At 41.5% G+C, this 26,462-nt stretch overlaps 2 protein-coding genes across 13 annotated transcripts in view; one reads left to right on the top strand and one right to left on the bottom strand.

The window, feature by feature from the left end:
• GCNT1 (glucosaminyl (N-acetyl) transferase 1) overlaps nucleotides 1-18,565 on the top strand; it is a 220,675-nt gene extending 202,110 nt beyond the window's left edge. For 3 of the 6 annotated variants that reach the window (XM_086415598.1, XM_086415609.1, XM_086415610.1), the window contains 2 exons: nucleotides 881-17,805; nucleotides 17,908-18,565. The gene's annotated coding sequence lies outside the window, so the exon portion shown is untranslated. The remainder of the gene's footprint in view (nucleotides 1-880; nucleotides 17,806-17,907) is intronic. The other 3 variants (XM_086415603.1, XM_086415599.1, XM_086415611.1) reach the window with 1 other exon arrangement.
• Nucleotides 1-26,462, bottom strand: part of PRUNE2 (prune homolog 2 with BCH domain) — a 295,098-nt gene that overhangs the window by 43,353 nt on the left and 225,283 nt on the right. For all 7 annotated transcript variants that reach the window (XM_086415566.1, XM_086415569.1, XM_086415568.1 and 4 more), the window contains one exon: nucleotides 971-1,050. In XM_086415566.1, coding sequence (XP_086271692.1) covers nucleotides 971-1,050 — 80 coding nt within the window. The remainder of the gene's footprint in view (nucleotides 1-970; nucleotides 1,051-26,462) is intronic.

Below are 26,462 nucleotides of genomic sequence, written 5' to 3' on the forward strand. Positions count from 1 at the left end.
GGGTGCCATTGCCTTCTCCCAATCAGTTCTAATGAGGTGGATGAAACTGGAGCCTATTATACAGAGTGAAGTAAGCCAGAAAGAAAAACACCAATACAGTATACAGTATACATGCGTTAGTATACTGTATTGGTGTTTTTCTTTCTGGCTTACTTCACTCTGTATAATAGGCTCCAGTTTCATCCACCTCATTAGAACTGATTCAAATGTATTCTTTTTAATGGCTGAGTAATACTCCATTGTGTATATGTACCACAGCTTTCTTATCCATTCATCTGCTGATGGACATCTAGGTTGCTTCCATGTCCTGGCTATTGTAAACAGTGCTGCAATGAACATTGGGGTACACGTGTCTCTTTCAATTCTGGTTTCCTTGGTGTGTATGCCCAGCAGTGGGATTGCTGGGTCGTATGGCAGTTCTGTTTCCAGTTTTTTAAGGAATCTCCACACTGTTCTCCATAGTGGCTGTACTAGTTTGCATTCCCACCAACAGTGTAAGAAGGTTCCCTTTTCTCCACACCCTCTCCAGTATTTATTGTTTGTAGACTTTTGGATAGCAGCCATTCTGACCAGCATGAGATGGTACCTCGTGATTTTGATTTGCATTTCTCTGTAAATCACTAGTTTTAAATATTTTCACACTTAAGTATAAATTTGGTGAACTTAGATGTTGGTTAGAATTTGGTATTATGATAAAAAGCAACCATTATCACAGGAACTGAAAACATTTTGGCAGATCTAGGCACGGCTTGGGAGACAAAGGGTAGCCTGCGTTCGTTGGTTATTCAAGTCGACTCTGTAATTAACTACATCAAGCCTAACACCTTCCTCACACATTTTTTTTTCTCACTCTCTTCACCTCTATCACTGAAATCACAAGTTGGATGCACAGGAAATGGTTCTCTCACTGAATAATGAACACGTTTGGATATAGAACACCGCTGAAAGAAATGAATGAACACTCTCTCACCTGGCCTCATGTCTGCAGCAGTGGGACTCAGCATCCCCTCCTCAGAGTGGATGTCCATTCCCACATCCTCTGACAGCAGTCTGGAAAAAAGAAAAAAAGCAAATGGTGTAAAACACTGCGTGGGATTTCATTTTCTTTGAAAAGGAAACCCCAAGATTCCAGGATAGTATTTTCAATAAACCTAGTACACGTACTGAATTCACTGGAAGTGGCCCCAACTTAGAAAACAGACTTTCTGCAGTTACTGTGAATGAGAACCACAGACACAGCTTTTACTCTGTGCACATAGACAGTCACTTCTGTCAGCTCACACAAGTAAACACACCTCGAGAAATTCAAAAACAGGAAAAGTAAATAACTAATAAAATATATTTAAGGAGACATGTAACTTTGTTTCTTTCCAACAAGAGATGTAATACATGCTCTGGAGTAAGGACAGAGCTGACTTTGTATGTATCTCTTCCTCTGTGTAAATTTGAGCATACTACCTAAACTATGGGTACAGGAAAGCATACTCTGCTGGTCTCTCTCTGTAAAATAGGGATATACCACCTACCTCACTGAGCTGCTGAAAGATTAAGCAATGAATATAAAGTGCCTGACATCCCTGAGGAGGTACCAACTATTAATATTTTCTTTCCTTTGAATATTTAAAAATTCATTGTGAATTACGCATTGATGAAGATGGTTTTGGTCATGAGTTACTATCTTTTCTAATCAGTTTTGAACCTGGAACTGTTTATATTAGCCCACTTGGTAAGACTAGTGGAAGGGAACAGACAAATACTCAGGAAACTGTGGCAAATTCACGTGCTTTTGTAGGAAGCTAACCACTGTTCTGTGGTGGTGGAGAAGACTCTTGAGAGTCCCTTGGACAGCTAGGAGTGCCAACCAGTTCATCCTAAAGGAAATCAGTCCTGAATATTCATTGGAAGGACTGATGCTGAAGTTGAAACTCCAATACTTTGGCCACCTGATGCGAAGAACTGACTCATTTGAAAAGACCCTGATGCTTGGAAAGATGGAAGGCAGGAGGAAAAGGAGACAACAGAGGATGAGATGGTTGGATGGCATCACCAACTCGATGGACATGAGTTTGAGTAAACTCTAGGAGTTGGTGATAGAGGCCTGGCATGCTGCAGTCCGTGGGGTTGCAAAGAGTCAGACATGACTGAGCAACTGAACTGAATTGAACAACTGTTCACAATAAATTCCCCTTGACTTATTTTTATCTCCTGACCTTCATTCAGTACATCCCCATTTGTCACAATTATATATTTTTATTCTTGGGCGCTTTTCTGTAATTTCTCTCATCTAGGGTAAATACCTCTGATGTAGGCACCCTTCTAAATTTAAACATGATAAACCTTTGTGTTAAAGTCCTAAATTTAATCCCTCCCTCTCCCCCTCCCTCTCTTATTGCGACTCCTCTCCACCTCAATCCAGGTCTACCAAACATTTGAAGTTTGCTTACCTGGATGATCAATATTTTCAGGATCCAAGTTAAACCCCTTACTGTCAATAAAGCCTATGATGTAAACAAAATCCTATGTCCCTAGTGATAACAACTTGCTTCACTTATTCAATAAATATGTACTGTGTGTCTACTCTGTGCTAAGGATACAGAAGACTGAAATAGACCAGCCTCATTCTTGTCATGAAAATGGGATGATGGAGTTAAAATAATAATGACTGTTACCAAAAACTCAGAGCTGCTCCTGAGAGAAGTAAATGCCTTCATCCTTACCTGTCAACCCTACACACCTCTTCAAAAACATACGGAGTTTCTTTCTCTATATACTTGCTATGGCTTCTGCTGTGTATGTTCTCTGAAATGAGTCCTGCAGCTTAGTCGAAAAGAGTGAGGGGTCAGCATGTGAGCCAAAGACAATAATGTAATGGCAGGAATAAGATAACTCCTGCCAGAGACACACTGCATTGGGAGGCAGCAAACTGAACTGTCCAGCAGTGGAGGTGGGAGTGGTGGGCAAAGAGAAGGCCTTCCAGGGGCCCCAGTTTTGAAAGACCTGGGACCCAGAGGGATAGTTGTCTGGGTTTCCTATACTGCTGCAGTTTTTCAGATCTCCCTGCAATGATGCCTTGTCATCTGTCTGTGTTCTCCTTGACATCAACCCTGTAGTACCTGTGACACAGCGAAATGCTGCTGAGAGGAGTTACATTCAAATCCTAGCTCCATCCCTTACTGTGTCATATGGCAAATTATCTAATCTTTCTGTGTCTCCATTCCCTCACCAATAAAAAAAGACTGTGCAATGCCTAAAAATAATATTGAAAGAAAAAAATGCTGTCTCCTTTATTGAAGTTCCTTTTGCTGTCTATTGTAACTGCTTTCTCCATTAGCCTTGAAGCTTCATGAGGACAGAAACCATGTCTGTCTTCTTCACTATTACATCTCCAGCACCTGGTATAAACACTCGATAAATATGTGTTGGATTGAATTACTGAACTTGAACTTCCCTAAATGCACACATACATGATTTTCCCTAGTTGCCTATAAGTCAACCTTAAAAAAAAAAAAAAGGCATCATATCTACTTGCTTCAGAGAGCACATAAGGGTGCTGGCCATAGGCCCAATACGAAGTTTAAAAACAGATAATATCCATCTTAAATTTTTGCAGGTTTTGTTGATGTTTCTAAGCTATGGGCAACATCATGGAGTAATTCAAAGAGTCCTAGATATGAGGGTCTAGTTATGGGTTATAGTTCTACTGTTAGTACTGACAAGCTGATTAACCTTGAGAAAATTAATTATCTTTGTGATTTTAAAGGAAGATAATAAATACCCAACATTACAGGGACTGTGGAGAATAAACAGAATGAGGAAGTGCTCTGAAAATTATAAAGCACTGACTAAGTAAGTTTAAGGTATTATGTCCCCTCACTTTAAACATAATGCAGGATCAGTAATTTAACTGAAGTGTGTGTCGTGGTTAGACAAAACATAATTAAGTTTCCTAAAATTTGAGTATTAGCCCAGGTAAGGGTAAGTTTCAGCGCTAAACAGATCTCCGTAGAGACTGTAAGTGCCCCGGATGCACTGAAGTTAGTAAATAGAGCCTTTGTCTCTCAATGTCTTTTTGCAACACAGAGCAGAGACCCTGTTAAGGAGGTGCTAGAAAACCAAAAGTAACATACCTGAGGGAAGAGAAAAACTGAAGCTGTGATCGGGCAGTGATCAGAAGCGAGGGACCCACAAACCCACAGATATTACAGAAGGCCATGCGGACTTTTTTAGGAAACTCCAGGAAAAAGAGAAGGAACACTGAACCAGAATAGACCAGAGGCAAACCTGGGAGAAACCCAAGTTGCAGCCATTGTCAATACTACCACATTCATACATTAGGCCGATAAATATTTGTAGAAATAAAGCAGCCAAACAGAATAATTGGCAAGGAAGTAGCATGGAGTTTTACATCAGTAATGGACGCCTCTCAGGACCGGTTGGGTAACTAATCAATCCATCGTGAAGGTAAGTATTTTACCATATCCATCGGTAGTCACTACTTAATTTGGGGTCTTCTGTATACAGCAAGGAGGTACCAAACAGGTTGGGGGGAGTTGTAAACACAAGACTGACTCTACTGTGGCCATCCTCTCCAAAAGATGCTTAGCTCCACATCTCCATCTAGAGGATGGATCTGGAATTGTTTGTTTGCTGGGCAGTTTTATAAACATCACTGATCTTCACCAAACAGTTCTGGCTCTCCACTTTTTGCACACGTGGTAGAAGTGTACCTCCCTGTCCTCCTCTGAAATTAAGGTGGGCATGCGACTTGCTTTGACAAATGAAATGGTGGCTGAAGTGGCAGGTTTCACTTCTGGGAAGAAGAATTAGGAGAAACCATGGGTGCCACGTGTTGTTCCCCACCTTGGTGCCTATGGAGGAGCTCAGCCCGACAGCTACGAGGAGCAGCTGCTAAGTCACTTCAGTCGTGTCCGACTCTGTGCGACCCCATAGACGGCAGCCCACCAGGCTCCCCCGTCCCTGGGATTCTCCAGGCAGGAACACTGGAGTGGGTTGCCATTTCCTTCTCCAATGCATGAAAGTGAAAAGTGAAAGTGAAGTCGCTCAGTTGTGTCCGACCCTCAGCGACCCCATGGACTGCAGCCTTCCAGGCTCCTCCATCCATGGGATTTTCCAGGCAAGAGTACTGGACTGGGGTGCCATTGCCTTCTAAACAAAGCTCACTGGATATATGAGCAAGAAAGAATTTTTTGTTTTGTCCTACCCAGAGATATTGGGTTTCTTTGTTCAAACATGCTAATCCAACCCATTCTGAGTAGTACTACTGTATATTCCGATCTTTATTGCTTGTTTTGAAGGGAGTATCTGACTCACACTATGCCCTGATTTCTTACACTCTCAGCCCAGGCTCAGGCTGATGTACACATCTTCCTGTCTAGGTTGTTAAAACATAAAAGAACACTTTAAAAGATGAGGACAAAGCTCAGAAGAGCATCAAAGGCTTTCAAGTATTTATAAACTTGAATATTAACATACTACCTTTATGGGTTTGTCACAGTCACCTAGCCCTTGTCAGTTTACTTAATACTTTTATTTCAATTGACTTATTTTTTTCAAGTTTGCTCTCAAAGAAAGATTTGTATCACTATACATGGAAACTTAGAATCACTTGCCTAAAAGAAATAGTTGCATAAGTTTAATCAAAATAAAACAATGCTATTACATTCAAGGTAGAAACCCTTGAGCTGTCACTTTGAGACTTTATTTGCTAAAAAGAAGAGATTAGAAAGTGTCTGACAAGGTGTAATATCATTTATAGTTATAAATGCAAAGAAATGCTATGTAAGACAGAACACCCTAAAAGTAATCAATACATTTCCAAACTTGAGAGAGACCAAGGGAAATTCCAGGTGCCAGAAATGAACAGTTATTCTAGAAAGCTGAAGAAAGGTAGTCTGGAGCATTCTTGACTGGACATAGGCCTTAGGGCCCCACAGGAGAAGAGACCTCCAGGTGCTAGAAGAAAGACCTAGATCTGAACATCCACATAAGGCCATGGTCCCTAAAGAACCGCCCTCTTAATGAAAAGAGAGTGAGAACAAACTCTATCCTCTGGCCTCAGAAAGCATAGTCTGCCTGGAATCTTGGGTAGAAAATAAAAAGCAACCAGTGAGAATTAGACACACTATTTGTATGCCAAGTGTGTCTGATTTATATTACCTGAATGATGTAGCAAACACAAGTCAAGAAATTAAAATTAAAATTCACCTAGGACCATTAAAAGCCAAGATTCCCAAGGTTCCAGAAGAATCAAATATGAAACCACTTGGCAGTGCTACTTGCACTAACTAGGATTCACTGGAAACCCACTTAGGAGAAAGTTAAAAACCCTCTAAAAGATGACCTCACACCAACACCCCCAACCCACACCCGCTAAGCTACAAATTACACTAGGGAAAAACATTACGAAAGATTGCCAGCAGATGCTGTAAACAGAAGAACTGGCAATAAAAGCCATTTAATGAACAAATAATATGAGATTATAATAATTACTTAGAGCCAGACATCCTGGAATGTGAAGTCAAGTGGGCCTTAGAAAGCATCACTATGAACAAAGCTAGTGGAGGTGATGGAATTCCAGTCAAGCTATTTCAAATCCTGAAAGATGATGCTGTGAAAGTGCACTCAATATGCCAGCACATTTGGAAAACTCAGCAGTGGCCACAGGACTGGAAAAGGTCAGTTTTCATTCTAATCACCAAGAAAGGCAATGCCAAAGAATGCTCAAACTACCACACAATTGCACTCATCTCCCATGCTAGTAGAGTAATGCTCAAAATTCTCCAAGCCAAGCTTCAGCAATACATGAACCATGAACTTCCAGATGTTCAAGCTGGTTTTAGAAAAGGCAGAGGAACCAGAGATCAAATTGCCAACATCTGCTGGATCATTGAAAAAGAGAGTTCCAGAAAAACATCTACTGCTTTATTGACTATGCCAAAGCCTTTGACTGTGTGGATCACAATAAACTGTGGAAAATTCTGAAAGAGATGGGAATACCAGACAACCTGATCTGCCTCTTGAGAAACCTATATGCAGGTCAGGAAGCAACAGTTAGAACTGGACATGGAACAACAGACTGGTTCCAAATAGGAAAAGGAGTACGTCAAGGCTGTATATTGTCACCCTGCTTATTTAACTTATATGCAGCATACATCATGAGAAATGCTGGACTGGAAGAAGCATAAGCTGGAATCAAGATTGCTGGGAGAAATATCAGTAACCTCAGATATGCAGATGACACCACCCTTATGGCAGAAAGTGAAGAGGAACTAAAAAGCCTCTTGATGAAAGTGAAAGTGGAGAGTGAAAAAGTTGGCTTAAAGCTCAACATTCAGAAAACGAAGATCGTGGCATCCGGTCCCATCACTTCATGGGAAATAGATGGGGAAACAGTGGAAATAGTGTCAGACTTCATTTTTCTGGGCTCCAAAATCACTGCAGATGGTGATTGCAGCCATGAAATTAAAAGATGCTTACTCCTTGGAAGGAAAGTTATGACCAACCTAGATAGCATATTGAAAAGCAGAGACATTACTTTGCCAACAAAGGTCCATCTAGGCAAGGCTATGGTTTTTCCAGTAGTCATGTATGCATGTGAGAGTTGGACTATGAAGAAAGCTGAGTGCCAAAGAACTCATGCTTTGAACTGTGGTGTTGGAGAAGACTCTTGAGAGTCCCTTGGACTGCAAGGAGATCCAACTAGTCCATTCTAAAGGTGGTCAGTCCTGGATGTTCTTTGGAAGGACTGATGCTAAAGCTGAAACTCCAGTACTTTGGCCACCTCATGCGAAGAGTTGACTTATTGGAAAAGACCCTGATGCTGGGAGGGATTGAGGGCAGGAGGAGAAGTGGACGACAGAGGATGAGATGGCTGGATGGCATCACTGACTCGATGGACGTGAGTCTGGGTGAACTCCGGGAGTTGGTGATGGACAGGGAGGCCTGGCGTGCTGCGATTCATGGGGTCACAAAGAGTCGGACATGACTGAGCGACTGAACTGAACTGAATTAAAATCTTCATGGTGTTGAAGCACTGAGATTTGGGGTTGTCGGTCATAGCAGGTAATGTCATTTACCCTGAGAAGCCATGCTGCTTAAAAAAGGAACATCTAAAAATAATAATGCAGAAGTGTTTATGATAAAGTGTTATAAAAAGAAATATCAGAAAAACATTAGCCACAAGAAGCAAGTGTCACAAAATTAGTATCAAACAAAATAGACTTTGGGCAGAAAAGCATTATTAAGGGTTAAGAAAGTTAATACTTTATGATAAAAGGAGGAATTTCTCAGAAGGTATATTGATCCAGAGTCAATATGCTTTCAACAACATAGGCGGAAAAAAGTCAATTATAAGGAGAAATTGATTTCATGGGTGGGAACTTAATATGTCTCAAGAATTTATAAATCTGAAAAATATGCATAAAGATACAGAAGATCTGAACAAAGTACTAACACAACTTAATCTAATGGAGAGATCTGCATTCAAGAAAATTACACATTTTTTTTTAAACTCTTGAAAATTGTATAAAATGTCATGTAAAATACCAAAAGTCAATCTTAGTTAGTGTTAGTCACTCAGTCATGTCCAACTCTTTGTGAGCCCCTAGTTCCTCTTCCCATGAAATTCTCCAGGCAAGTATACTGGAGTGGGTAGCCATTCCCTTCTCCAGCAGATCTTCCTGACCTAGGGATCAAACCCAGGTCTCCCGCATTGTAGGCAGATTCTTTACCATCTGAGCCACTATACTGCATGTACTTTATTTTCTGACTTCAGGATGACATATAAGAAATCAATCATAAAAAGACTGGAAACTGGAAAACATATTTGTAAGTTGTTGAACAATAAAGTATGACATACCAAAACTTGTGAAAGTAGCTAAAGAAATTCCTAGAGTAAAATAAATAGCCTTGAACTCAAATATTAGAAAATAAAATGAATGAATTAGCTAAGGGCTCAACTCAATCCAGGAAGTTAGAAAAAGAACCATTCCCTTAGGTAACTTCATGCTATTTATACTAAATGTGGGCACCTATCTCATCACAAACAGCACCAAGTGGGGGCCAGTGATATAAATGGAATTCTTCCATTTGAGAATGGATCTCATTTCTATTAGAAGAATTTCTATTACCAGATTTTGTGTTTCTGGTACTTACGTGTCTTCATAAAGAAACCAGCATGCTGTAGCATGGCAGTCCTGACACCACAGAGTAAAAGACTAATCACGACAGCAAAACTTTGGTACCTGGTTAAATCCACCCTTTTGCCTTTAGACCAGGTACAAAGGTAAGCCCGTTCTACATTGTATATCCTTCCAGCATTTCTGAAGCTGGAGGGATTTAATTGTTGTAGGATTAGCCCTGTCCAGGATCAGGGTCTTCTTAACAGCAAATGAGCAGTGAACCAAGACACACACACACACACACACACACACAGCACTTCTAGATGCTCATGTTTCCTGACAGGTGTGCACACTCAGCAGCTGACAACACCATTTCCAGGGAATAATCATTTTTATAAGACTGACCATTAAGAAATACAGCTCCATAGAAATAGGGTAGCAGGCTAAGCATGTTAATTGTTCTTAAAAAAATACTGGATAGTTATGCTTATTTATTTTGGGAAATGATTACATAAAGAGAAAGTTCTTTCATGACAGAGTTCCTAAAATTCTCCTGATTTTCTTCTAGTCAAATAAGACACACTGGACTGGTAAGGTTGCTTCCTCTAGGCCTGGAGATAAAATGAAAAAAGAAGAAAATCTTTCACCAGGTGCTTGCCTGCCTTTGTTAAATACATAAATTAGCCCTTTAAAGACCAAGGGTTGGAGAGTTTCCATTTTAGGATCCCTGTCTGATAAAGTGAAGTGAAGTGAAAGTTGTTTAGTCGTGTCCAACTCTTTGTGCCTCCATGGACTATATGGTTCATGGAATTCTCCATACCAGAATACTGGAGTGGGTAGCCTTTCCCTTCTCCAGGGGATCTTCCCAACCCAGGGATTGAACCCAGGTCTCCCGCATTGTAGGTGGATTCTTTACCAACTGAGAGCCAAGGGAAGCCCAGGAATACTGGAGTGGGTAGCCTATTCATTCTCCAGGGGAATCTTCCCGACCCAGGAATCAAACCAGAGTCTCCTCCATTGCAGGCGGTTTCTTTACCAACTGAATTATCAGGGAAATCTGATAGAGTGGGCAGCACAATTTAAGGTAAGGGTACATGCTACTCTGTAAGCTCCAGAGCTCTTATCACATTACTCAACTGGGGGTAAGACAGGCTGTACTGGGGATCACACACAGCTTAATCAAGCTGATATCAGGAGAGGATGGGAGCTTAGGAAGCTGAGTCTGAGCTCATGAAATGAGGTTCTTGCCAACAACTGGCTACCCCATGGGACCTCACTCACCCCAGAACACATAAGTGTGGTGACTCCTATAAGCCAGTCAGCTGAGGACAGATAAGGAAGGGAGAACAGGGAAAGGAGAAGACAGAAAATGAATAGAAGATAAGCACTTGGCACTCACCCAGTTACTACCTTCTCTAGGGATTTTGCAAAACCCCACAAACCACAGCCATCTGTTCTCCGATTCTCAGAGGAGAGAGACATAATATAGTCTCCTTACTCAGAGTTGAATTCTCAGAATAGCCAAGTAGCAAAAATCGCTTGTCATCCAAATGACCCTTGAATGATAGCATATGTCGCTCTGTATAAAATCCTTTGTAGTAGCCTTATGAGCACTACCATTTAAGGAACACTGAGGAGGGATAGAAGGAAAGCCTAAATATCATTTAAACCCTTTGCTTTTCAGATAATAATTAGATCCTTGGCTGTGAACAGGGCTGCATGGAGAATTCTACCTCTTGCCTGCAGGGTATATATTAGTCCCACATTTTTTTCTAAGACCTTAAGACATCAATAATGTATTTGTTGTTAAGAAGATTAAATTAAATGATGTAATATCACATTGCAGAGGGGCATATACTTGTTTCTGAAGCCAATATACAGTTCACAACTTGGATGACTCATAAGCACTTTGAATTCAACATGTATAAGACTGAATTCAGCGCTTTCTTTTACACAGGTCTGCTACAGCCTACATTCCCTGCGATGGTTTTAAAAAATGTCCATGAATTCTCTGACATTCCCCTCAGAAGTTGGAGCCTAATCCTCCTTTCCTTAAGCATAGACCGAACTTAGTTACTTGCTTTTAAAGAATGGAATGAGGTAGAAGTGACAGTGTGTGACTTCTAAGACTAGGTCCCAAGAAGCACGTGCCTTGCTTCCTCTTTGGTCTCTCTCGGATTACTCACCCTGGGAGAAGCCTGCTGCCACCACATCCAGAGGATGCTCAAGCATGTAGTAAGGAACTGAGGCTTCCTATAAAAATCCAGGCAGAAACTGAGGCCTCCTGCCAACAGCCATGTGAGGGGCTCACCTTGGAAGCAGGTCTTCCAGCCCCAGTCAAGTCTTCAGATGACTGATGTCTCAACAGCAACTTCGTAAGAGACCCCAAGTCAGAACCACTATCTAATCTGCTCTTTAGTTCCTGATACAGAAACCATGAGAGTATAAATGTTTGTTGTTTTAAGGTAAATTTTGAGACAATTTATTACATGGTAATAGTCAGCTAACATCTTCCCATCCCGGTGAATGTCGCTGAGCTCCCAATCCCCAAAATGAGCATTCATTCTTCTTTTCCTTCTTTTTCTACCATTTCTTCCCAATCCAGTTGACCATCCTGACAATCCAGTCTTATACACTGGCCTCATCTTCTCCTCTTTACTTTCACTGCTACGATCTTAGTTCATTTTCTTCCTAGCAGAAACCTGTTTCTGTTTTCACTCCCCACCCCTCCACATTGCTCAGTATCCAACCTTCTCAATCTAACCTTGTTTCAGTCCTTTCACATCCCCATTGCCCCAAAGGAAGGGGCCTGGCTCCAGAGTGTGGCTCACCAGACTTCACGGTCTGGCTTCCCAGGATACACCCAAGCTTACTCTCCCCTCAGACACTCCCTACATTGGCCAGTGCCCATTCCCTACTTGGCCCTCGCTTAGGGCCAAGTACAATCTACAACTCAGCTTAGACATCTTGGCCACAGGGCTCATCCCCAACCTGCACAGTTAGGTCAAGTTCCACAGTACCCTGAGCTCACATCAAATGGATATTTTTCATGATTTACAACAATCTCTTCCTAGCTTGTCTGCCCTACCTCCCACACTCATGACCACTCTTGTTCCCCACCTCCACACTTACACACAGAGGTCCATGAGGGCAGGTTCTCCCAGTGCTTAGCATGTGTAATTGGCAAAGGGCCTAGCATGTGGTGGAGGTGAATAACTAGCTGCTGAATAAACACCCTTATTTAGAGATGTGAGGATGCCCTGCTCTTCTAGCAAAGAGTTCCTCATAAAGTCTTATCACGTAATGGAACTTGACCACCAAAATTCTCTACCAACAAATCACTTTCCATAACAAGTTAAACTTTCTTCAAAACATAATTCAGACAAATGTATACATATATCCCCTTCCTCTTAAGCCTTCCTCCCACCCCATCTCACCCCTCTAGATAACTAGTACAATGGATGTACACAATATTATAAAGCAATTTTTTAAAAATTTAAACACAAAAACACAACTCAGAAATCTGGGTGATTCTTACAAAAGTGATGATCGCAGAAGAGCAATTGCTCTAAACATAATCAGGTGAAGCTCAGCCAGTGTACAGTTTACAGTGCTTTCTCCCACAGTGATAAAAATACCTCTCTGATGCACCCTGGGGTAGGGGGAAGGTTGGGGCGGGGGGCGGGCATGCTAAATAAGGATGAGGTTTTTGTGAAATGAAGAGGAAGAGAAATGGAAATTTTTATTTGTCTTCAGAAATGCAGTCAGCAGCTTCTGGAGGTTGACCAAGTAAGTGTCCAGAGTCTGAGCACTGACTCCAGAAACCCTGCCCGTCCTCCTCACCAGCAGCTCGGCACCACCTGGGATTTCTGGTTTGTGCAAATGAGTCTGTAAATGCCTCCCCCATGCTACCCTCCCGCTTGAGGAAACCTGTTCACAAGGATTCCTCTCCCCAGCAGTGCAATGCAATGGCCTCACTGCCTTGGTTTTACTTCCCCTTAGTCACTCAGGAGTGTGGACAGTCTGGCCCCAGAAATATGAACAACAGGAGCCCAAAGAGATACTCTTTCGACTGCTGCTCAAGCAGTTATATTTGTTGATCCCTAGGGTGTGGCAGGGGAATTAAGTCTTTGACTTCTCCAGAGCTAGGGTCAGCAAAATTCCTGTCAAGGTCCAGATACTAAATTTGTTAGGTTTTGCAGGTCATACAGTCTGTGTCACAACTACTCAACTGTGCTGTAGCACAAAAATAGCCATAAAACATGCAAATGAAGGGGCGTGGCTGTGTTCCAATAAAACTAGGTAGAAAAATAGGTGCCCAACTAGATTTGGCCTGGAGGCCATAGTTTGCTGACCCTCATTCTATATGAAAACAACTTGAATAAAATTTCATTTCTCAAAAGGAAACACTCCTACACTGTTGGTGGGAATGTAAACCGATGCAGCCACTAGGGAGAATAGCATGAAGGTTTCTTAAAAATCTAAGAATAACATTTCTACAGATGGCCAAAAGGCATATGAAAAGATGTTCATCATCACTAATTACTACTGCTGCTGCTGCTGTTAAGTCGCTTCAATCATGTCCAACTCTGTGCGACCCCATAGACGGCAGCCCACCAGACTCCCCCGTCCCTGGGATTTTCCAGGCAAGAACACTGGAGTGGGTTGTCATTTCCTTCTCCAATGCATGACAGTGAAAAGTGAAAGTGAAGTCGCTCAGTCTTGTCTGACTCTTAGCGACCCCATGGACTATAGCCCACCAGGCTCCTCCATCCATGGGATTTTCCAGGCAAGAGTACTGGAGTGGGGTGCCATTGCCTTCTCCGCACTAATTACTAGAGAAATGCAAATCAAAACTACCATGAAGTACCACCTCACACCAGTCAGAATGGCCATCGTTAAAAAGTCTACAGATAACAAATGCTAAAGAGGGTGTGGGGAAAAGGGAACCCTTTACACTGTTGGTGAGAAGGTAAGTTGGTGCAGCCACTGTGGAAACAAGTATGGAGATTCTTCAGAAAACTAAAAATAGAATTACCACTTGATCCAACAATCTCACTCCTGGGCATGTATCCACACAAAACTATAACTCAAAAAGATACATGCACTTCTATGTTCATAGACGCACTATTCACAATAGCCGAGACATGGAAACAATCTAAATGCCCATCAACAGATGAAGGGATAAAGAAGATGTGGTACACATATATAATGGAATACTACTCAGCCATAAAAAGGACAAAATAATAACATTTGCAGTAACATGGATGCAGCTAGAGATTATCATACTGAATGAAGCAAGTCAGAAAAAAAAAGACAAATAATATGTGATATCATTTATATGTGGAATCTAAAATAATGACACAAATGAACATATCTGTAAAAGAGAAATAGAATCACAGACAGAGAACAGATTGGTAGTCTTCAAGGGGGAGGAGCTTGAGGAAGGGGTGGAATTGGAGATTGGGGTTAGCAGATGTAAGCTTTTACATGTAAACTGGATAAACAACAAGGTCCTATTGTATAGTACAAAACTATATTCAACATTCTATGATAAACCGTAATGAAAAGAATATAAAAGAGAATGTATAAATTGAATGTAAGTGTAAAATTGAATCATTTGCTATACAGTAGTAACTAACAAGGGGAAGGAAATGGCAACCCACTCCACTACTCTTGCCTGGAGAATCCCAGGGACAGAGGAGCCTGGTGGGCTGCTGTCTGTGGGGTTGCACAGAGTTGGACACAACTGAAGTGACTTAGCAGCAGCAGCAGTAACTAACAAACACAACACTGTAAATAAACTGTACCTCAATTTCCAAAAAACAACTAAAATAGAGTTAGCATATGATCCAGCAATCCCACTCCTGGGATATATCCAGAAAAGACAGAAACTCTTATTTAAAAAGATACATGAACCCCACTGTTCATAGCAGCACCATTTACAATGCTAAGACATGGAAACAATTCAAATGCCCATCAAAAGATGAATGGATAAAGAAGATGTGATAAACAATGGAATCTTAGCACTAAAAATGAGTGAAATAATGTCATTTGCAGCAATATGGATGCAGCTAGAGATTATCATACTAAGTGAAGACAGACAGAGAAGGAAAAATATCATACGATATCATTTATATGTGGAATCTTAAAACATGATACAAATGAACTTACTTTCAAAACAGAGACAGCCTAATAGACATAGAAAACAGACTTATGGTTACCAAATAGGAAAGGAAGGGGGTTGGGGTAAATTAGGAATTTGGGTTAACAGATACTTATTACTATATATGAAATAGATAAGTAACAAGGACCTGTATAGCAAGCACAGCAAACTATATTCAATATCTTATAATAATCTATAATAGGAAAGAATCTAATAACGAATACTCATTTTCCTTCTCTTGGGCCTCCCTGGTAGCTCAGATGGTAAAGAATCTGCCTGCAATGCAGGAGACCCAGTTCTATCCCTTGGTTGGGAAGGTCCCCCCAGAGAAGGGAATGGCAACCAACTCCAGTATTCTTGCCTAGAGGATTCCATGGACAAGCCATGAGATTGCAAAGAGTCGGACACAACTGAGCGCAACTAACACACATATATGAGTCACTCTGCTATACACAAATCAACTATACCTCAACTAAAAGAAAAACACACAGGCACCTTGGGAGAAGTATCTAATCCAATCATGAAGAGTTTCTTGCCATTTCTGTTTCAGGGAGATTGAGTACTTTGTACCATTTTGCCCTCAGCTTTGAACCTGAATTGTCTTTTCCACCAAATAGACTGAAGTAAATAAAGTCTAAAGATAGTCATGTCCAACCCTTTGTGACCTCATGGATTGTAGGCTGCCAAGCTTCCTCTGTCTATGGGATTTTCCAGGCAAGAATACTGGAGTGGGTTGTCATTTCCTTCTCGAGGGGATCTTCCTGACCCAGGGATCAATCCCACATCTCTTGCATCTCCTGCATTGACAGGCAGATGCTTTACCACTGCGCCGCCTGGGAAGCCCATAGTCTAATTAGTACTTCACTAAAGGAATTTTTCTACTCAGTTCTTTTTGAAAACATATAAAGGATAATCTAAACATTTAACAGGTGAGTGATTAAATATAGCATGAAAGTCATCACTGCAAATCAATGCAAAAACTTTCTAAATGTACTGACAGGAATGGTAACTAAGATATATTTAATTAATAAATCACTAGGTGGTATTTGTTTAGAATGATATAATTTATATAAAGTCATGCACATTTATACATATTTTTAGGCATAGACAATATCTAGAAGAAATAGAAATATACTATTAGTAGTGGCTATGCACATGGAGTCGGAGAAGGCAATGGCACCCCACTCCAGTACTCTTGCCTGGAAAATCCCATGGATGGAGGAGCCTGGTGGGCTGCAGTCCATGGGGTCACTAAGAGTCGGACATGACTGAGTGATTTCCCTTTCACTTTGCACTTTCATGCATTGGAGAAGGAAATGGCAACCCACTCCAGTGTTCTTGCCTGGAGAATTCCAGGGACGGGGGAGCCTGGTGGGCTGCTGTCTATGGGGTCGCACAGAGTTGGACACAACTGAAGCGACTTAGCAGCAGCATGCACATGGAGTAATACAGGGAGAAAGGGACTTCTTACTTTTTATTTATTTACTTTTCTATGTTGTTTCAATTTTTAAAACACCAACATGGGCAACACTTTAAAGATGAATTTAAATATAATAAGATTCCCTAAGAGTTTCTAGAAATTCTCATTTGAACAAATTCATTGATATTAGAAATAAGTGCTTAGATAGTAGTAATTTCAGTTGTGTCTCAGTATCAATAGTAGACTGTCACAGCCCACTGTCGTATTATCAGGGTTTTGATGTTTTCCAAATTAAAGTAGGACGCAGCAGGCCCAGAAAGCACATAGAAAACTGAATATTAACATGACTGAAAAAAGGCAGAGAAGTCAAGCCTTTGATAAGCTGATTTTGGCAGAGGGCCTGCTGCCCCCCTGGCCACTTGTCTATCATATCCATTCATCCTCACCAGTACTGTCTGAAGGTCTGATCTCTGCAAGCCAGTGGGGATATTAAAATAAATAAGCCACAGCCACTATCTGCTCCACATGGTGACTGCTGATTCTCTTTTGCAGTGGGTTGTTTTAAAATTTATCTAATTCTGTTTTGCAGTCTATAGCTGTACTCTATCTCATAACCATTTCTCTTTTCCAATTATCTGTTCTTTTCATTTTGGTTCCTCTTACTACCTCCTTATTTTTTTAGATTTGCTGCTTTTTGTTTTTCAGTTTTGAATTTTGTTCTTAAATTTTTTTTTTCTGGATTTTGAAAATTTTACTATTCTTTTTTTCTTTAAAGAAAAAAACAACTCCTTGGTTTTATGTAGTATCTGTCTTTATATTTTATATAATTAAAATTAAAACTTTTTTGATAACATCCTTTTAGGGTATCATTGTCTGTTTCGTTTGCCAGATGAAGAAATTGGGGCCGAAAATAAAAACACTTCCATCTGGATGGGCCAATGGTTGGGTCCTAAAGGGTCCACTGGCATCCTGTGCCCCACAGAGACCCTGGGGGCCTGGCAGCAATGTCTGGCAGCCAGTATCCAGTGAGCTTTTGTTGAACATACACATGGTGGAAGCTTGAGCACTCTATGCCTTTGGTAATACCACCCTATTTTTATTTTTGGTATTTCCTTCCTAGTGGCCCAATTGTTCCTTGCTTTCCTCTAGCATAAAGTTTCTTTATCTTTTTATTCTCACAGAGTCACTGGCTATGGTTGAAAATGGAGTCACCTATCAGACCCCTGGGACCCCAGGAAGCAGGCTGCTGCAAGATATGGGCAGATTTCTGAAATCTACTCTCTCCATCAGCTCCCCATGTACTGAGGCTTGTGACTGACAGGGATAAACACAGAAACAGACACATGAGGAGGACTTGTGTCTGAGTTTTCCAAACAGTCCTGCTGGCAAAAGACACACAGAAGGGGTGCGTCCAGACATTTGTTTAAGCCAGCGTTTCCCAAAGCCTGTCCCAGAGGAGAGATTCTACAGATCCCTGCCGTAGGGCTCTGTGCCCAGTGAGTTTGGGAAACACCATCTATTATAGCCTCCTTTGGGGACACTGGGCTTCCCTGGTAGCTCAGATGGTAACGAATCTGCCTGCAATGCAGGAGACCCGGGTTTGATCCCTGGTTCAGGAAGATGCTCTGGAGAAGGAAATGGCAACTGACTCCAGTATTCTTATCTGGAGAATCCCATGGACAGAGGAACCTAGTGAGCCACAGTCCAAGGGGTTGCAAAGAGTGGGACATGACTGAGCGACTAACACTTTGGGGACTTTTAATGCATGTGATCCCTGTCATAGAGTCTGAGCTGTTCTACAGAAAATAAAATGTTTGATTTTGCTTACTTGATTTTTTACCAAGGAACCTTTTTTCTTTTCTCTTGTTTCCCTCTCCCTTCCTTTCCTCCTTCTTCCCTCTCTTCCTCCCTTCCTCCCCCACACCTTTTCATAATGTGTTAATGCAGAACAAAATTTGGAAAGCACAGCTGTGAGACATAACCCAGTGAGATGTGTGGGCCTCTCAATACATCTGCACGAATTGGACTACACCTGCCAAGAGTCTAGCCAATGCAGCCTGAACTCCTGTATGCTATTTTTTCTTCTTCCAGGGAAAGTACAGAACAGCGACTAACACCTGAGACTCTGGAGTCAGACCACCTGCACTTGAATCCTACTCTGAACTTTTTAAATGCATGACCTCAGTTAAGATGCAGAATTCCCCTTTGCGTTTCAGTTTTCTCATCTGCAAATGGGGAAATTATCAATAGTTATGTCAAGGGCTGTTGTAAGGATTAAATGAGTTGATTTAAGTAAGGATAGAGAACACTGCCTGGCACAACTTTGGTGATGCTGCAGAAAAGTTAGATGTTGCTGTGGTTATTATTGCAGTAATTTTGTTAAAAATTAAAATAGAAAAGTGGTTTACAAAGGCAGGTGCTTCAGATCACGAGAGTATTTTTTGCAGAAATAGAAAAATCCATCCTAAAATATATGGAATGTCAAGGAATCTCAAATAACCAAAACAATTCTTGAAAGAACAAAGTTTAAAATCTCATACTTCTTCGCTTCAAAACTTATTACAAAGCTATAGAGATCAATACAGAGTGGTACCAGCGTAAAGGCAGAAGCACAGACCAATGGAATAGAGAGACCAAAAATAAACCCACACATAAATGGTCAAACGACTTTTGACAAACATACCAAGACCATTCAGTGGGGCAAGGACAGTTTCTTCAACAAACAGGCACTGGGCAAACAAGATATCCACATGCAAAAGAACAAGGGTGGATGTTTACCTTACCCCATGTATAAAAATTAACTCAAGATGGATTAAATACCTAAAAGGAAGACCTAAAACTATAAAACTCCTAGAAAAAAACATAGGGGGAAGGCTTCACGACATTGGATTTGGCCATGATTTCTTGAATGTGACACCAAAAGCACAGACAGCAAAAGCGAAACCGGATAAATAGGACAACATCGAATTGGAAGAGAAGCTGACACACGCTCAACCCCAGGGTTGAGCTCCCATGTCCAAAGTCCCTAATTCCCATCCCTGCCTCTGGTTCTCATTTCCTCCATCTTCCCAGGGGTTAGGGTGTAACAGATCTAGGTTTAGCTGATCTCTTAGCAGTGGGAAAGTTCTGAATCACACTTACGGTTTCAGTGTTCTTTGAGGACTATGGCCTCCCTTACTTTAGATCCCCAACTCAAAGCTGTAAAAAGATCCTTCATACCTCTGTCCCCAGAGTCATTCTCCTACAAGGAGTTCCTTTTTAGGCTCTCAGCCCACAGATAACTCAGAAAAACCAGTGCTCACAGAGAGGCGATCTATCATGAAGAGTTATTACGATCAACACACTCCATGCCCACCTCTTAATAACCGTGTCACTGTGGTAAAGTTAGTTGACCACTCTAAGACTTAGTTTCTTCATCTGCCAAATGAGTATGATAGGAGGATTAGTGTGAGATCTCAGAGATAATGAATAAGGAATTTGGTAAAAGTTCTATTATATTGTTGAATACTATGCTTATTATTATTAGAAGATTTGGGGCTCAACTAAGCCTGCCACATTCATTGAATCTTCAAGGTGGTTATGGAACCCCTGAAGTGACCCTTGACTCAACACTGAAGAATGACAAATCGAGTGTGTGGTCAGTCACAAATCACAGAACCAGCAGGAACTCCCGGCCCATCTGCTGCCATGTTCCTAAGGTAACCATTATGGGCTGAATGCCCACCCCTCTCTCAAATTCATGTGTTGAAATCCTAACCTCAGAATGTGAGCATAACTGGAGATAAGATCTTTAAAGAGGTGATTAAGTTAAAGTGAGGTCATTGAGGTGGGCCCTAATCTGATATGACTAGTGTCTTTGTAAGAGGAGATTAGGAGAGAGACACCCATTGAAAGACGACATAAAGACACAGGTAAAGACAGCCATCTATGAACCAAGAAAAGAGGTCTCAGAGGAAGTCAATCCTGCCAACACCTTGATAGCGGAATTTTAGCCTTCCGAATTTGGGGAAAAAATACATTTCTGCTATTTAAGCTATCCAGTCTGTGAAAACAATAGAATGGAAAATACTAGAGATATCTTCAAGAAAATTAGAGATACCAAGGGAACATTTCATGCAAAGATGGGCACAATAAAGGATAGAAATACTATGGACCTAACAGAAGCAGAAGATATTAAGAAGAGGCAAGAATACACAGAAGAACTATAAAAAAAGATCATAATGACCCAGACAAGCAGGATGGTGTGGTCACTTACCTAGAACCAGACATCCTGGAGCATGAAGTCAAGTGGGTCTTAGGAAGTATTACTACAAAGAAAGCTAGTGGGGGTGATAGAATTCCAGCTGAGCTATTTCAAATCCTAAAAGATGATGCTATAAAAGTGCTGCACTCAATATGCCAGGAAATTTGGAAAACTCAGCAGTGGCCACAGGACTGGAAAAAGTCAATTTTCATTCCAATCCCAAAGAAAGGCAATACCAAGGAATGTTCAAACTACCGCACCATTGTACTCATCTCATACACTAGCAAAGTAATGCTCAAAATTCTCCAAGCTATGCTTCAACAGTATGTGAACCGAGAACTTCCAGATGCTCAAGCTGGATTTAGAAAAGTCCAAGGAACCAGAGATCAAATTGCCAATATCCACTGGATCACAGAAAAAGCAAGAGAATTCCAGGAATATGTCTACTTCTGCTTCATTGACTATGCCAAAGCCTTTGACTGTGTGGATCACAAAAAACTGTGGAAAATTCTTAAAGAGATGGGAATACCAGACCACCATACCTGCCTCCTGCAAAACCTGTATTCAGGGAAGAAGCAACAGTTAGAACTGAATATGGAACAATGGACTGGTTCCAAATTGGGAGAGGAGTATATCAAGGCTGTATATTGTCACCCTGCTTATTTAACTTATATGAGAGTACATCATGCAAAATGCCAGGCTGGATGAAGCACAAGCTGGAATCAAGATTTCTGGGATAAATATCAATAACCTCAGATATGCAGATGCCACCACCCTTATGGCAGAAAGAAAAGAGGAACTAAAGAGCCTTTTGATGAAGGTGAAAGAGGAAAGTAAAAAAGTTGGCTTAAAACTCGACATTCAAAAATGAAGATCATGGCATCCAGTCCCATCACTTCATGGTGAATAGATGGGGAAACAATGGAAACAGTGACAGACTTTATTTTCTTGGCCTCCAAAGTCACTGCAGATGGTGACTGCAGCCATAAAATTAAAAGACTCTTGCTCCTTGGAAGAAAAGCTATGACAAACCTAGACAGGGTTTTAAAAAGCAGAGAAATAACTTTGCCAACAAAGGACCGTCTAGTCAAAGCTATGGTTCTTCCAGTAGCCATGTACGTATGTGAGAGTTGGACCATAAAGAAGGGCTGAGCACAGAAGAATTAATGCTTTTGAACAGATTGGAGCAGATTCTTGAGTCACTTGAACAGCAAGGAGATCAAATCAGTCCATCCTAAAGGAAATCAACCATGAATATTCATTGGAAAGACTGATGCTGAAACTGAAGCGCCAATATTTTGGCCATCTGATGTGAAGAACTGACTCATTAGAAAAGACCCTGATGCTGGGAAAGATTAAAGGCAGGAGGAGAAGGGGACAACAGAGAATAAGATGGCTGGATGGCATCACTGATTCAATGGACATGAGTTTGAGCAAGCTCTGGGAAATGGTGAAGGACAGGGAAGTCTGGCGTGCTGCAGTCCATGGGGTCACAAACAGTTGGACATGACTGAGTGACTGAACAAGTCTGCGGTCATTTGTTATGGCAGCTCAAGCAAATGAATACAGTATCTGATCTTTATTAGCATGGGTTTCAAGGAGGGGTGTATCAGTCCTTCTGTCCTTCCTGTAACTAGAAAGCCCTTCTACTGCTATCTGACAGATCTAGAGGTGAGGAGAGAAGCCCACGTGAGGTCCCTCATGGCTGAGAGAAAAAAGCCTTCACCTTTACTTACACATGTCCCACTGTACAGTATAATCACATTCTGTGAAGCTAATTTATGAGACTTGATTAATTTCCTACTCTCCTGAGGGATATATTTAGTAATCATATAGCTATGCCAATGTCAAGGGGAGAGCTGATTCTTTTAGCTATTTTTTTTTTTTTTTAACATGGGTATGTCTTCATTGTATACATATAGATACCCATTTAGAGGAAAAAATGTGCTTATGTTTTTAAATAATTGTTTTTCACAGATTTATAGCAGTATACAGGATTCCAAGACTCTGTCTGGTATTAGAAACTCACAGTTTCTAATTACCAAGTCCCTGCTGATAATTTTATTTCCCAGCACTAACTTATTTAACAGCTTAAGACCAGCCACTTATGACCAAGCAAGTCAAAAGCAAGCCTCGAGTCTATGAACTGTTAAGTGCATGAAAATTTTGATTAGAGGCTTCTCCTGGGAAATTCAGTCTCAGGTCTTATATCAAGGCCTTTGATCACCCCTGAACTTACTCTAATCAACAAAGAAAACTTCCCCTCGCTCAGCCCAGGAGTGGGGCTTTACTCCATGCCAAGCTATCCTTCTTTCAGTTATCGATACTGACATTTCCATACTCAATAATCTCTCTATCTCTCCTCTCATCTCCATTTTACCTGCCCTCCTAACAGATCTTGTGCACAGCTGCTCTCCTGAGATCACAGGTGTTACTCCTATTTTAGAAAGAGCTATTTATAAACTTTCAACTTCATCAACCTTTCCTGGGTATTTTTGGGAGTTGAACATAGAAAAATGTAACTGCTTAAGTGGCAAAATTTGTATTCTACTCTTGCTTCATGGGCAATGGTAGCTTTATGAATGGGGTTTCCATATTAGATTTGGACAACACTAAAACCTGTTTTACAGGCCACCATATAGGAAGCCTATGTTCAGTTCTGAATTTTTGGATTGGAGGGACTTGGAAAGATCTCTGTCTCAAGGCATAACTACCCCTAACCAAATCTGATTATCCACGTAGGGCTTCCAAACCAGTTTCCCATAAGCCCTGATGGATGTACAATAGCTTCTCTGGTCCTCACTGTTTGTTTCTCAGGCTATTATTCTTTCAGGGTAGGAATTTAACAAATGTTTCAGTTCTAGAACCACGTGGAAAGTGTTAGTCTGGAGGAGGGTATATTACAAAGAGAATGATTCAGACACACATTCTCTGTGTGTCTAAGAATTTAAAAGCTAGGAGACTAAGAAGGAAAAGACATGCAAGTTCACACAAAACAGTAGGGTAAAATCCATGCGCAATAATCATGGAATTTCAGAGACAGGAGTAGTTCCTCCACATGTGGGCCGAGTAGATGAACCTAGAAGTCTCCACACAAGAGATATTGGGACTGGATCTTGTGGATAGGCTGGAGATGGAATGGTGATAGGTGACATTTGAGCTCTCCTGTTTCTTTCCTCCCTTCTTTGTCCCCAACCCCCATGCCCACTATCAAGACTTATTCTGTTCTACTCTAGGAGTCAGAATCTACTTGGAGCTTGTGAGGGGCACCATTTGGCCTGATCCCTGTCTTCAAACTGCCACTGCCCATGAAGGAAGGGGACAACTGGAAGAAAAAGGCACCATCTTCCTTACATCCCACTCCAACCGGTCCACCTCTGTAGATCTAGATAGAAGCTTGCTCTTGCTAACAGTGGAAGTGTTGTCATAGAAACCACGGCCCAATATTGGGACCATGACCTAAGGCTGACTAATCAGATGTAGATTTAGCTTTCTGAAAGTGCTTCTGCCAGAGTTGACTCTATACTGTTCAGATGAGAGAGCCTCACGCTTTCTTCAGCTCACTTTTATTAACTTGTACTGAGGGCAGCAAGGCTGCAGATTCTCAATCATGAGGAATGACGTGATAACCTATCACAGGGTATGCTGGTTCTTCATGAGGCACCTCACCAGAAGGTTCATATCTTCCTCCATTTTCAAGTACTATGCCTTTCTTCCATGTCTGCAGTTCTATAATTGCCTCTCTTCTTTCCATCCTAGGCAGTTTCAGTCCATTCTATTTCACATGGACTACCAACTTCCCGTCTTGCCTCCCATCTCTTCCACACCACTGCCAGTCTATTGCCAATCACAACTCCCTACTCAAAAAGAAAAAAAGCACTGGCTTCCCAATTTGATGCAAATTTCTTTGACCCTCAGGACTTTCCACCATTTAGATTAACCCACCATTAGCATCTCCAAATGTTCTACCTTTCGGATGACATGAGCTTCTAGGCTCCCAAGTCTTATAGACAGTTCTCAAGAACTGTCTTGATTTATATAAACTGTCATGGTTTATACTCCCTTCTGCTGAAATGCTTCTTCCCCCAACTAAGCCACCATGAATCCTGTATCTGTTCCTCCACAACCAAAGAGAAGGAGTGAGGCTCTCCCTCATTTGAGGGCCCAGGGCCCCTCAGTTCCACCTGTTAGGGAATTGACTTTAAGGTGGGCTACAGGCCATGGGGTTACACAGAGTTGGACATGACTGAAGTGACTTAGCTCTCATTCATTCACTACCCTTTGAGAGCCATTAGTTTTGCTTTTGCATCACATGGAGTCTTTAGGGGTAGATAGCATCTTGTTCATAATAAATGCACAAGCTCTGAGAAGAGAGTTCAGTCTCCTTTCTCCCAAATTTCTAAGGATTGTAAAGGAATTAGGAAATGCCACCTTACCCTTAAAATAGAAGAGCAGTAGAATTTTTTTGTTTTTGTTTTGTTTTTTAATTCTGAGAAATATAAATACAAGGACGAGATTTAGCAAAGTGTTAGTCACTTTGTGTGTCCGACAAAGAGTTGTATCCGACTCTTTGCCACCCCATGGACTGTAGCCCGCCAGACTTCTCTGTCCATGGGATTCTCCAGGCAAGAATACTGGAGTGGGTTGCCATTTCCTTCTCTAAGGGATATTCCTAACCCAGGGATTGAACACCGGTCTCCTACACTGCAGGCAGATTCTTCACCATCTGAGCTACCAGGTAAACTCAGATTTAACTAAGGGCTTCTCAAAGGCCCTGGGATGAACGGAAATGCACTAGATCAAGAGCCGGCCCCCCCGGGGAACTGCCCTGGTGGTCCAGTAGCTAAGACTCCATGCCCCCAATCCAGGGGGCCCGGGATCCATCCCAGGTCAGGGAACTAGATCCAGCATGTCACAACTGGGACTTCGAATGCTGCAACTAAAGATCCTGAGTGCCACAGCCAGTGCAGCCAAATAAATAGAATATTTAAAAGAGCTAGGCCACCTGAGTTCTGATCCTGGCACAGTCACTGACTGTGATCTTGAGCCAGTCCCTCACTCCAACTAGAGCTCACTTGCTTCCTTATAAAGTGAGGAAGTGAGTAAAAAATGAATTCTATGATTTTTTTCAGCTCATATTATCTTAGCAACCGAAACTCAGGAGGGAAGAATAATATGGAGAATCACGCATCAAAATCACAGGCAAATTGGCTTAACTGAGCCCTCACATGATCATCACGTTCAGACAGGGGAGTCCACTCCTGCCTCTTCTCCTGCTATGTTTGTATACCTATCCACCATACCCTATGATCCCTGCCATTATTAATCCAGAAACAAAGCTGCAACCAAATATTGTTTGTTAATTCTGATGCAGGCAGGATACCAGGCACAGAGTCTGTCCTTCACTACTTTTCCGTCTGCCCCCTCTTATCCCTTCCCCTCTTCCCCAGCTACCCTACTGACTAGACTGGATGAGGAATTGAGAACCCATCC

Source organism: Bos grunniens, chromosome 8, assembly GCF_055505025.1.
Source record: "Bos grunniens cultivar Pamir isolate PY7600 chromosome 8, Bosgru_T2T1.0, whole genome shotgun sequence".
Taxonomy (NCBI): Eukaryota; Metazoa; Chordata; class Mammalia; order Artiodactyla; family Bovidae; genus Bos; species Bos grunniens.